The following is a 13,892-nucleotide window of genomic DNA, read 5'->3' on the forward strand; positions in this document are numbered from 1 at the left end:
TACCTGTGTAGGGTGAGAGAAGGGGAAACCTAGCCCTAGGCATGGTATCCTCTCTGCACACAGCCCCAGCTAGTTCCATTTACTAGAATGCTTAGGTAAGTGCTCAAGTTTAAGTCTGCAAATACTCCCAGTGATGATGTTCAGAGAGTTTCAATACACTCCTTACAGGTCAACTTGCTTGTAAGTAAGCTGGAAGATCGTTTTCTTTTCAGGGGCTAACTGTCAACAGGACAGAGTGACACACAGACATGGTAATCCCAGAACTGCCTGTGATGGGTGAGAGGGATTGGATAGAAATTGCTGGTGATTTTGAGCCAAATGCCCAGAGGAAGAAAAGTTTTCGTCACAGACTTGAGGGGTGAAAAAGGCACAAGCAAGACAAGGACAGGATGCTGCGTGTAGAAAAATCACATATGCAGTAGAGAGGGGACCTTAGCTCGTAGACAGAGCAGTGGACCCAATCCCTTCTACCCATTACATGTCCTCCTGCCATTTCATCTCATTGTCCTACTGTTTCCCTCTTGCCAGTGCCATAGAGGATCTTCAGGCAAGCTCACTGTGGCAGCAAGCACTCAGCACAGCTTATCACTGCAGACAGGTCTGACCTGTTGGCAGTCAAAAGGGAAACAGACACCAAGGCCTTAAACTACAGCCCCTGGACTGAAGGAGAGCTATACAGCCGTAGCAGCTTATTTCAGCTTTGATGGCGCTTGCATTCAAATTTAACTTGAGGTAAAACCGTGGAAGCCTGGAGTGAACCATGAGAAGCATTTAAAAATCCACCCTGAGACCAAGCCACCCTCAGCCATCTCTGGTGCCCCGGGAATCTCTGTACAGCACCTCCCCTCAGGAGGAAGCGATGTCACTGGCAGCAGATGTGCAGTTAATTCCATACAGTTAAAACAAAATGCCTAGATGAAGCTACTTCTCTTTGAAGAGCTCTTAGAAATTCATCCCCTCCCTTGCTCTCTCTTTTGGAGAACAGTAAAGATGGCATCCCCATAACACCAAGCTCTGACTTCATCCTGCTCTTAGGTACAACTCGCACTGCAGCCAAAGATCTGGCTTGCCTGGAACCTGTCTGGATACTGGGGGTAGCCTCATTACTGCCATCAGCTTCAGTCAGGTGTGAGCTGGAGAAGGGACGAGAGCAGACAGCATTTTGGGGATGGAAGAAAGAACACTGGCTGCTGAGACCAGTGGGACATTTATGGAACGGAAGAGAGCCTCAAGAGAGACTTTGCAGCTTGGATGAGTAACGCTCATTTTGTGGTGGGAGGGTCCCTACAAAGAGGCTCCTCACCCAGGTGGTCTTCACTGTAAGAGTGAGGACAGAATGGGATGAGACATCCTCATTCGTAGATGAAAGAAATAATCAAGGAATAGCAAAGCCAAATATCCTCAAAATGGTCCTGAGTTAAAAGGACAGCTATCTATTTTAAATCCCTCACTCTGACCTTATTTCAAGATCCTCCCTGCTCTCCTTTCAGACTGTTGCTCTGTAATAGTTTCCCAATTTCTGACCTTGCTGGCACTTCATACAGTCAGGAAAGCCCATGTTCAATACCAATTTCACACTAGCTGACAGTCAGTTTCTTTTTTCTGCAGTTCATCTGATCATCCAGTGCTTACACTTAGCCTTTTGCACATGCCGTGAACAACATGTTTAATTAAAAATCTTATGTAAATCAAAGGGTACCAACATAAAAAAGATGAAGCCAGGACTTCTGGCATTACGACGTTAAATCTGGCAATAATTTGCTCAGAAGATTGGTCAGACTAGAAGCCTCTAACACAAAAACCCCCTCGCCCAATAATTTCTGCATTCATCCCACAGCTTTTTGAACTATAGCATATCTTTCCAAAATTATGGCAATCCTCCTGTCAGATGCTGTGAGTAACAGAAATCCTCCACACACTCAAGCAAGTTCTTCCTCTGCATAACTACCTTCACTTTTAAAAGCAGTGCATTTTAACTAACACCACAAGTGCACTGCCAGTTTCATTCATCCTCTAGAGCTTGACAGAGGCACGTTATACCTCTGCATTTCCATTCCAGCCTTTCCAAGAACAGGTCCAACTAGCAGCTCCCATGTTTTCGGGTTTGCTTTTCAAAAACTTAAGTAACTTCTCCTACAACAGCTTCTCTTGAGATGATCAGGACACTGTTGTAAAGGTGTTATTGGTCACTGCAGACGTGCAGCAGAGGGCACAAACAAGAAGGAAGCACAAATTGCCCTGGGACACCAGTTTTTACAGGTCATAGTATTCCCAATAGAATGGGGAAGCTCTGCGTGGGAAGTTCCTCTTCTGTTCTTGCAATGGGACATGCTGTCCTTGGAAGCAGCCTGAATGAAAATATTTTCTAATACAGCCTTCTCTCTTAGGGTCTCTCAAATCCTATCAGTGACTCTCCCTGAACATGCAAGTCTGGCACAGTGACACAATTGACATCTTCTCTGATGCCCTTCATCTCTATATCCTCCCTATGGAAACAGCTCCTGCCATAGATGTGGCTGCATAGTACCAGTGGGACAGCAATGTGCATGCTAGCTAAAAAAACATCCCATCTTTCTATCTCCCCTGCAGTAGACATATCAAGAATGCACACTGCCCTCCAGGAAACCCATTTTCACAAAGGGAAAGGAATCTTTTTACACACCGTAAGACAAAAAAAAAGGGGGGCAAGTGACAGGTTTGCGATACCTACATGTTATTCTTATCTCTAGAATGGCCACATGTCAGCAGACATGGTGGTTTGAAGAAAGAGATTACACTGAGAGTCAGGAGACTTTGGTTTCTGTGCTAGGTTCAGACTGTGATCTGTTATGACCTTGGACATGCAAAGACTGTATGCTCATAGGCAACAGGAGCTTGCTGTCAGACAGAGGTTGTTCCATAGAGGGTGGTTTGAAGGATATTGATTTCAGCAAGAGCTCGAGGGTTATGATGATACAAACAATATCAGTCTATTTGGCGCAATTCAAGACTACATGCAAAAAAATGTATTCACAAAATAACAGGGCCTGTTTCATTTACTGGCATCCATTCCAAACATAATGCAACAACACAGAGCCATTTTCAGTGCTGTTTCATATACAGGTGCAATACACTGACAGAACAGCACCTTTTTATTCTTGTTTAAATGCAGTGGACTTCCTCAAAGAAAAACTGAAGAGTCTGTCACTGTGGAAGCCAATGATCCCACTAAAACATCACATCTGCACACACACACAGACACACACACACAGAAGATGTCCCAATACTGGATTTAAAATTTAACTCTTCTGGTAGTAATGGCAGTGGTAGCAACCTCTATCACCTCTGCAACTGGATGTTACTAGGGACTCTGTTTAGTCATATCAAGTATGCATTCATGCTTCTGTAACTGTGTTCAGAGGGATTAACCATTATCCATAGGACATGGCATGTGGGTGACTCAAGGGTGAAACGAAAGCTATTAATGCTGGAGAAAGGCACTGAGCAAGGCTCAGCCTGAGTCCATGTCTGAATGCCAAGCCCAAACTGCCTGACCTGGATTCCCCCTGCTTACAGAGGTGGAAGGACCATCAGCTCATAAAACCTGAGAGATGCACAGAGAGAATGAGGAAAGACTCCCAAGTGACCTGTCACAAATGGATTAACTTCTCCCTCTTCCTCCCTCACCTGTGAAGCCTGTGGACTTGGTTCTCAGAGCTAGGAGTCAAATGGCTCATAGTGAACAAATTACATAACACGGTCAATTTCTCCCCAAGTCTAATGCTCCCACAGAAGATTACACAACCAGAAATGCAAAACCAGATACAAGTAGTAATCTGCGCACAAATACAAAACTAGCAGTTACTCCCGGCAGGAGGTTATGTTAAAGATCTCTATCAGTCCCTTGTGAAATATCTTGCCTTACTTTCCTTCCATTGTTTTTGTTCTTCGTTTACAGAAATAGAGTAGGTGGGATGGACAGGGAGGAGAGGGAAAAAAGAAGGCAAAGGATGGAGGGACAAGAGGGTAGAAAGAAGGATGGAGAAAAGAAGGGAGGGAGAAAGAAAAGGATGGATGAAGAAAAGGACAAAAAGGCACAAAAGGAGGACAGTGGGACACATGGCTGGAAAGGAGGAAGGGAGGAAAGAAGGGAGGAAGAAAAAGAAAGAAAGCAGAAAGGAAGGGAAAAAGAAAGGGGTGGAGGGAGTGTGGGAGGAAAGGACGAAGCGAGAGAATGAAGGAAAAGAGAAGAAAAGCATGCTCATAAACACCCCTGTGACCTCGCACTGGATGGTTTCGTACTCTGATCTCATGACATCAGAGCAGAGTGTTTTCCAGGACTTAAGTCTACCAGTTTATCTGCACATCCACTGAGCTACAACATAACAACAGCCTTAACAACCCCAACTCGATTTTCAGGAGACCGCCTTCCAAGCCGGCACCCTCGCATCAGCTTCTCATACCGGCGAAGCACCCACGGAGCCAAAGGGCTGAAGAACACCCTGACAAACCTCTCATACGGCTCGGCACAAAGCCCTGCAGCCCCGGGGCCAGGGTGGGCGGGCACCCCACGGTCCCCCCGCTCCCGTGCCTGCCGCGGGCACAGTGCGCTCCCGCCGCTCCCCCTCGCGGCCGCCGCCGGCACCGGCACCGGCACCGGACGGGCACCCGCACCCCTCCCACGCCCCTCTTCCCCTCAGGTCACCGGCGGGTACGTTCCCCTTTCGCTATCAGTTCGACTGCTTTCGTTATTTTTAAAGCAGGGCTTCCACGGGCGCCTCCGCCTCTCCACTCCGTTGTGCATCCCTGGCACCGCCGCCGTAACTCTTTCCGTGCGAGTCTACCACTGTAGATTTCCTAGGGCGGGAACAAGATCCCCTCCCCGCGCCGAACCCACGACTCCAGGTACTTGAGGGAGCAACTGAGGGTTAAGTTGAAACACCTCAAGCACATTCAAGCAGCTCTTTGCACAACTAGCATGACTCATACAAAATACTGACACTTGGTTTGTTTTCTTGTATCATAACGGAACACGATAAACTATCAGTACTGTTAAAGGCACATTCACTCTTGTTACTTTTGGAATGTTAGCAAAACATTGATTTGGTAGGAATTCATAGCATTTCCAGATCCTGACACGCTGTGACACAATTGTTCTTTGCTGTTTTGCTTTTGGTTATAACTACCTGCCTCGAAGGACTGTCAGAGGCTTATAGATAGGTTGGAAAGGGGGTGTAGGGGAAGGGAGATGCTTGGAAGAAACTTTTCCACAGCTCTGCACTTAGCTCGCCTTGCTTCGAGAATAACAAATTGCCACTTAGGTGCCTAAAGTAGAATGTGTTGTCAAAGATGCTCAGTAGCTTTTCTTGTGATTTTTGTGGCTAGACATTCACAAACTGAGCACCTAAAAAGTTTCTGTGAAAACCCCGTGACTTTGACTCAATAGAGGACATTAAAAGTAAGCTGCTCCAAATAGTGAGGGTTGAAGTCTCCTGAAATATCAGCTGCACAGGATTTTTTTTTTTTTTAACTTATGAGTGATAGTTTAAACTATTTCACTCTACCTTTTTTTCCTTCTTCTTCAGTTACTGCCTTTCTAGAAATCCAAGAAGACAAACTCAGATTTAAATCAGCTCACAAGTTTTGCCACATTTTGAAATCCTTGCACATCTTAGCAGGTCTTGGCATTTCTACATCAAAGAAAAAAATTTTGTTCGCCCTCCCCCAGCTATCAATATTTGCACAAACTTCAGTACAGCTTCTGGATTTATTTCACAGCGGGAATGTCTTTCTATACACATGAAGGATTTACTGGACAATTGTACTGGTATGTCCTCACAATTCTGTTTGCATTCCCATGGCTGCAGTCAAGTAGTACTTGTAGTGTTAAGTCAAAAAAAGTTTGAATGGTGACTAATCTCATTTATTCAAAAAAACATGAACACATTCACATGCTTTTTGAAGGATTCACTCTCAAAAATGTTCTGAAGATTGTGTGAAATGTTTGGAGCATTTAGGTACTGCACACAGGTAAAGGGACTTTCCTCCCCCAAAAATGTACATGCATACCAGCAGCACACAAATATTTTGGCCTGGAAAAACCAGAAGTTGTTACTCCTTCTAAGCAGTAGTTTTCCTCTAGAAGTGGACAGGTTTTACCAGATATCACAGCTTTCATTCCGTCTCCAAGGCTCTTGTCTTCAATTAATGCAAAATATTGATTTGTCTTCTGATATCTCTTTATGAATATTGAGTATCTATTTCAACTTAGCAATCCTCAGACTGAGCTTTAATCCTCCCAACCAAGCCCTGACATGAAACTTGGTCTACAATATGCTCAAAACAGTTTCTTCCTCAGACAACAAAGCCTGCTACCAGGACACACTCAAAGGTTCTGCTCAGTCACACTCATCTCATCTGAACTTTGTGCTGTTTATTCGGTCAAGTAGTCTCAAAGCTCTGGCATTTTATCTAATTCTAAATTAAACTTCTCATAGGAGGTATTTATTTTCTATGTCAATGTCTGCAACCTCTCTTCTCTGGGCTTAGTAAGTGCAGATGTGTTCAGGATAACGCTGCTGAGGTTACCTCACTGAAATGGTGGTTGAGACCCATCTTTGAGGCTCTTGCCTCATGAACTGCGTTTCTGCACTAGATTCTTATGGAGCCTTGGTCTTCCTACCATTGCTACTGAACTAGAGAGTGGCTGACATAACCTAAGGCCAGAGTTCGCTGCTCTGGCAGCACTGTCAGTCTTTGCACACAATCAAGGCTTTTTCCTCAGAAATGCTTGACATCTTTTCACATTTTGTCCTTTCAAGCCCAGCAACCTCTCTCTCATCTTCTCTGCTAAGCAGAACCACCTGAAAACTCACATTCCCCAGGGTGTCTGAAAACACTTGAGGAAGAGGCTGGGCAGCTGATGTGCTGTTACACCACCTCAGTGGTGTACCAGGAGGAATTTTTCCAGGGCTGATTCCTTTCTCTCACTTCAGTAGCCCCACCTTATGCAGTGGGCCCAGTCCAAGTCTCCCTGCTTCTGCTTTAACAACACCCTAAGTCAGGAGCAGTGCCTCTGTGAGGGGAAGACTGCCACCCAACCTCAGCTTTCCTGCATTAGGTTTCCCTGCCCAGGCTGGATGTATTTTCAGCGTGCTGGCAATGCCCTAGGAAGCCCTGCTGGCACATTTGTTGAGCCTGTCTGCATACTCAGTCGGCATAGCAGTTTGGTGATATGACTTGGAGAAAAACTGTAACTTTCTGTCCATTTATAATACTGTCTCCTCAGCTTTCCACCCCCTATATTTATCATGGTCCAGAGTTCCCTGCTGAAGGAAGGTACAATCACTCTGCACTTGACACAAGCCTGACAGAATCACTTTGTTTGAGACCACTTATAGCAAGTGGAGGTAAATATTCTTCTATGTCATTTTAGTGACAAAGAAACCATAGCAATATGGACCTCCCCAAACTTTTGTAACAGAGCCCAGACTTCACCTGCCAATGCAAAACACTAAGATTTTTTTTGGTGTTACCACTGTGCAGGTGAGTAGAGCAGGCCAAAGCCACTTCACCTTTTCTTCCAATAACTAACTTCCTTCTCCAATGGCAATTCTGGAGTTCCCAAGAGAGTTGTGACAGAATATAGTAAAGAAACATTTTCTCATACACTTTTTTCCACAGATAATAAAGCTGATTCTCAGCCTGTTGACAAGTTACCAATAAGACAATTGTTTCAGACCCAGGATTGAAATATGTATGATGTACTTTGACAGCCAAAAGCAGTCTAAGTTGAGAGAAACCATGATCAGAAAAAACGGCACTAAGAAAAAACTGAACACCTGCTGCAGATTTCTGTGCTAGTGCCAGATCTTAAAACTGAGGATTATCTGCAAATCACTGCTTTTTGTAAGGGAGACCATAAGTAGATTCAAACTACTCACAGAGAAGAATACAACAGAGGGTACAAATCCTGACATAATTCAATTAAATAAAGCAGGTAACTAAAAAGCAAAACTGTTTTGTGGCCTCTCAGACTGCACGTTCTAAACACACTAACTGATTATCAGGTATGACTGCAAAACCATTAGTGAAAAGGAGAAATTGTTGTCCCATCAAAGTCAGAAGGTCTTCATATTGTCCTTACTAAGTTTATATAAGTAGACCAGTTATTAATTCAAGCTCTAATATGCTTGAACAGAGAGAATAAAAGTCCATGACATGAAATGCAAAGCTGTTCTCTTGCTATATTTTACATTAACCAATCTTTCTGCTCTTTCTCTTCTGAAATATCAGTTCTTGTTTTAAATGCCCCTCAGACCAGAAAATACCCTTAAGTAACAGATGAGATAAAATCTATGTCACGTTGCCAGTGTGACATTATCTGATTGTGAGTCAAGTGTACAGTGATGGGTTACGCTGTATTTCATTCTCCCATTAGACAGACTACACGGATTAGCTACACATGGGAACTATCCCGCCACATACACTCATCTTGGAAGGGATGGGATTTTAATTACATAAGATAGAAGAATGCTCAGTTCTTGCCCACACAGGAAACATTTGACTAGAAATGTCAGGTATGGATGAAGGCGGTACTCTTTCATACCTACAAAAACATACTGGTGCCTTGGAGAACAGAGGTAAGGACTTGCCAGGAAAGTGGATTATTTCTGGTTCAAAAACTGACATATTTTGGCTTAGTAAGGAACTTTGCCTTCTGGAGTTTTAGCAAATCTTAGGAGCTGGCATGATGTGAATCCTGCCTTGATGAACCTCAATCTACACTTGCCACCTTTCAGATTTTCAGATAAAACACTCATCCATGGCAGACATGATCAGGCCACCAGAAGTGGGCATTAAACACACTTAGATACAGGTGACATTTATTTGTGTGGATCCTCTTAACTGTTATTCTAGCTCCCCTCATCAGAGAAAAAGACCACGTTCCCCAAAATTTCTACCTAGTTCAGAGTCAACATGGTTGGATTACTCAAAGACTATGTCTTCTGTTTCACAACTCCTTTCATTACTTCCTCAGCAGCCTGCTCCACTGGAAAAAGAAAACTGTCTGCAGAGCCGGGAAAAGAAAGTTTTCCTGCAAAACGGGATAAGATGCCACGGGACCCTGAGGTGCCCAGTGGGAAAATGCATGTCTCCTTGACAGACTTTTCCTGTCACAAATTGTCCAACTCGTTACTGTCTTCCTGTTTTCTGTCAACCAAAAACATAAACAAAAAACCCCCCAACACTTCAAATAGCCCAGCTGTCACAGATACGTTTGCCAGAGGTTTTAATGTTCCAAGAGGAGGTTAGTTTTAGCAGGAGATACTTACAATGCTTGCATAATGTAACAGCAAACAGCATTATAAAAACCCGGTGAAAGAAAAAAAGAAGGTCAAACAAAGTGTTTGTCTCTAGCTTGGCATAACAAGGGAAATCTCCCCTGCTGTACAGAAAACTCTTACACCCAGTGCTGAGCAGAGGCTGGGTGAACTAAGTCTCCAAACAACATAAAGAAGAGGATACATTGGGCAGTGCTAGTTTGTAAAGATTATTAGCCCAAAGGGATACCTTCAGCTCTGAATCACACGCATCCTCCCCGAGGGCTGATGGTTGAAGTCTAGACCAGCATCATGTTGGTCACGATGCAGTATGCAAAATTAATACAGGTATATTCAGAAAGTTTTACCCTACTGGGCTTTCTGTTAATTTATCTGTACGGGCAAAAAACCCAAAGGGAAAAAAAACCCCCCAAACCCAAACTAGAAAATTGACTGCTTTTCATATGGTTCTTTTAAAACATTTGTCTCCAAACAACACGGAATTCAAAGAAGTTGGTAAACTAAACAGCAACTGCAGCTATACATTGCTTTTGCAGAAAGCTCAGTGTATCTGTAGATACCACTAGGCTTTCTGACATAGTAGGTGGCATAATACAAGCTCTCAAGGAAAAGCATCATGAGCTCATATGTGTTTGTACAGCACCAGGAGTCTTGATCTTGACTGGGGCGTTCAGCTGACAGAAATAAGTAACTATGACGAGTGGGGCAGCCTGCTCAGCTGTGACCCTTCTTTTGGGTCGACCCACAGAGTCCTGCTCCTGGACACCTACAGAACACGAGCAATCAGTGGCATGAATCCCTGCGCTTAATTCTGGGGAGGCATAAGAGAAGCAACACGTGCTGCTAAACGAGCGAAATGTCCTCTCCGATCACCCCCGAGTAAATACCTGCAAGTTTAGACAAAATACCCCGCATGAAAGTTTGTCATCTGTTCAACTAAGCCATCTGATTTCTGGGGAAAGGAAGGGACAGAAAACCTGTTTTGTAATAGGAGAGATAGCCTCACGCCCTCCAAAAAATGAAGGGGTGAAAAAAAAAAAAAAAAGAAGAAAGCGACAGCTGACCGAGAGCCTCGCAGAGTTTCGGGGCCCGTAGGAGGGAAGGAGGACAGCAAGACCGAACTGCAGTCGGACAGCCGAGGCACTCCAGGCACCGCTCCACGGGGCCGGGAGCTGGTCGAGCAGCCGCCCCGGGGCGCGGAGGGTCCGCCGGGCCGGGCCGGGCAGACGGCGGGGGCCGGGAATGTGCCCGCTACGTGCGGGAGCGGGAAGGGCGCGGAGGCTCCGCGCGGGGCTCCCACCGCACCTGCCGACGGGCTTACCTGTGGCGGACCCGGGCGCCTCGCCCTCCTCCGGCGGAGCGGGCTTCTTGCCTTTCCTCCCCTTCCTGCCGTTGCCGGCTTTTTTCTTCTCGGCCATCCCGGCTCCGGCCGGCACTGCGCTCCCCGTTGCCTCCGCCATCCCCGCGGTCGCCCCCTCCGCCGCCACGGCCGACGCTGTCGGCTCCCGGAGCGCCCGAGGCTCCAGCATCGCTCTTGCCTGCCGCCTGAGACTTGGAGCCGCGAGTTCCTTGGAAGTTTTTGGAAACTCCTCTCCGGGCCTTTTTTTTTTTTTTCTTTTCCTTCACCACCCCCCTCCCTCCTTCTCCACCCCTTTTTTTTTTTTTTTTTTTTTTCGTTTTTCTTTTCCCTTTCCTTTCTTTCCTAATAATAAAAATAAACTCCAGCCCACGTACACACCCCCTCGGCACACGCCTTACTAACGCCCGCCCCGGGCACCGCTCGCTTGCTCTCGGGAGGAGCCTCCACGGCCCCAGGGCGCTGGGCGGCCCCGGCCCCGGGGAGGGCGCAGGCACCGCGGCCCCGGCGGGCCGGGGCGGGGCAAGGGCCGGGCAGGGCAGGACGGGGCGGTGTCGCAGCCTGGTGCCGCCCCGCCGCTCGACCGAACGGGGCACAGCGTGCGGGAGCGCCTCGGGGACAGGCGCGGGCCCTCTCCCGGGTGGCCGCAGCGAGGGGTCGGAGAAAGCGAGAGGCGTCTGCGGCGCTCCTCGGGGTGCTTGCACCCTGCCGCTTGGGCACCTGCTTAAAGCTGCGGCTTCCTCTTAACCTGCGAGGTTACCGGCGGCGCCGCTCCCCCCGGCGGCGGGGGATGCTCACGGGAGAGGGGGGGTTTGCAAGACTAACGTGCGCTCCCCCACCTGGGGGAGCTTTGCAAGGCGGTCCTGCCCCCGGGGAGGTCGCACTGTTCTCAGTGTGGGTCCGTTTCTACTTCGGTGACTTCTCACGGAGCTGATCCCACAACCACCGGTTCTTACAACCGAGAGTGTCGGTCAGGTAGAGCTTGGCCGCAGTCCATGGATGAAGCTGCACCCAATACAGCCGTACTCGAGACAGCTGTAAAGTAACTGCAGTGTAAATGCACCAAACTGAACTTCACTGTCATCTGGAAAACTTAAGGAATCTGTATATAATTGCTCAGCACCATATTCCCTGCTGGTGCAGATAACTGTTATCTGGAGGAGTTGCACTGAACACCGTTAGGTAGGGAACACAACACTGAAAAGTTACAGATCTGTGCAAACTACTTAAAATCCCGCAGTGGACGGTTTTCCCTGTATGCTTGGAAAGGTCGTGCAACATAGAAAAACAGATGGGATCAGAATCTAAAACTAGGATTGCTACTTTGCAGTCCTTAGAGAGTCTTCCTTCTCTTGAGGAGACAGTTATGCATGTCCCTTAGACTGAAAAAAAACCATTTACACTGATCGCCATGCACAAAATGTGCTTTTGAGTTGGTTTTCTTTATTCTTAGATTGATATAATTCAAAAAAATCTTCCCATATTGGGGACCCAAAAAGACAAAATACTCTGAACCCAATATATACTGGTTTCTTCCTCTTCTTGGCTGAAAGTTTTGAAGCTAGGTTTTTTCAAGACACTCTCTTGCAGTAAGAAGCTTTTGAAGAAGCAGTGGGCAAACAGCATTTCAAGTTGGACTTTGAAACAAACAGAAAAAACCCCCAATGTTATCTCAGTCCTATCACTGTGGTAAAAGAAGAGCAGCGAACTACACCGACTGCAAAACATTAAGGTAAAAAAATTATACTTCTTCAGAGTCCTAGTGATAACAGCATTAGTGAACAAATCAAATCAAGGCGGGGGGAGAGCAAGTGGAGAAGGAAAGACATGGGTACAATTCTTAACGCGAAAAGTTACAGATACATTCGAGTCACATTTTTGATTTCTTGACTGACAGCGTTACGACATCCTTTCTCAAACGTGCTGCACCGAAATTGAGGGAATAAGCCCCAGGCAGGGCGGGGAGAAAGAGCAAGCCTCACGGAAGAACAGCTGGAGACAGGAAGATACTACTGCGGCAGTAACTCGGTATTTCCTTAGGGGGTCACTACTCAGCAAGGAGGGAGCCTACTCTGGCAAAATGTAAGGGACTCTGTTGGCTATCGAAGTGTACTTTTAAATAATCTCAGTGTGACCTGGTTTTCTGTACGCTGCAAAATCTAAACAATCAAAGTAAACATTACCTTCAGGCCGTGTTCATCAGAATTAATCCAGAATTAAACTTTCAGGGAATTATCAGCACTGAGGCCCTGTGAGCAAGCCGCAGGATGGACCCCCCCAAAGACTCTTTCTTTTTGGCAGTGTGATACTGGGGTAAGACCCGAGCAGCCTGAGAATGCATTAAAAACGAAAGCCTAAGAACAATACTCCAGACTCCTGAATTCCGGCACCTTTTCTGTTAGAAGTGGGAAATTTCTTAAAAAAACATATCAGAAATGTGCTCTGGAATAAGCCTACTATTCCGAGAAGAAAGGTTATAATTCATTTTAGGCAATGTGTCATAGATCCACTGCAGAAGGGTGTGATTTACTTCTGTGTATATCAATGCCAAAGAATTAGGCATTGCTTGTAGCACATAAGACTGCCTCTCCTCCTTTGCTATCGACAGCTATGAGATACTTCAACAGTGGGTAGCTATTGATTTAACACTACAGTAAAATTGCCATTTTACCCCCTAGAACTGTGAGTAGAGAGCTGGCTTGTCAGAGGTCGGTCAGAAAATGCCCTGTGTACAACACTCTTCTGAGCTGACAGTTCCTACAGCCAAAGGACACTTTGGACTTCTGGAAATAGAGCGATGCAACCATTTACAGGATTTCAGTGGAGTGGAAGCCATAGCCCAGGCATGTTTCCCAGTCTCATAAAAATTACACAGTTGCTTGGGGAACAGCAGTCAAACTTTCATGTACCTTCATGATCGGTTCATCACAGGACAGGTAAAGGAATGCTGCCTGCTTGTCACCAACACACGGGCGGAGACCACGTATGGAGCTTTTACTCATTCATCTCCTTGTTCTCTCCATCCATGTCACCTTCTTCAGTATAAAAATTAAGATCTGGCTATGCCCAATCTCATCTCACTGTTGGTAGCCTGGCTATTCTGGACCTCTGCACTTTGTGAAATTATTTACATCACGTGAAGTGAATGCAGAATGCTGCTAAGTCTAATTTTTCACTCATATACATGTCTGCAAAATGTAATGCAGGGAAAA

At 46.1% G+C, this 13,892-nt stretch overlaps 1 protein-coding gene across 9 annotated transcripts in view; it reads right to left on the minus strand.

Moving 5' to 3' along the window:
• Positions 1-13,892, minus strand: part of NRG1 (neuregulin 1) — a 449,095-nt gene that overhangs the window by 168,745 nt on the left and 266,458 nt on the right. For 6 of the 9 annotated variants that reach the window (XM_032675651.1, XM_032675649.1, XM_032675648.1 and 3 more), the window contains exon 1: positions 10,645-10,907. The exons of the other annotated variants lie outside the window; for them this stretch is intronic. In XM_032675651.1, coding sequence (XP_032531542.1) covers positions 10,645-10,852 — 208 coding nt within the window. In that variant the 5' untranslated portion in view covers positions 10,853-10,907. Of the gene's footprint in view, positions 1-10,644; positions 10,908-13,892 lie in introns of those variants that run through there. 9 annotated transcript variants of the gene reach the window in all.

This window comes from Chiroxiphia lanceolata, chromosome Z (assembly GCF_009829145.1).
Source record: "Chiroxiphia lanceolata isolate bChiLan1 chromosome Z, bChiLan1.pri, whole genome shotgun sequence".
NCBI classification, from domain to species: domain Eukaryota; kingdom Metazoa; phylum Chordata; class Aves; order Passeriformes; family Pipridae; genus Chiroxiphia; species Chiroxiphia lanceolata.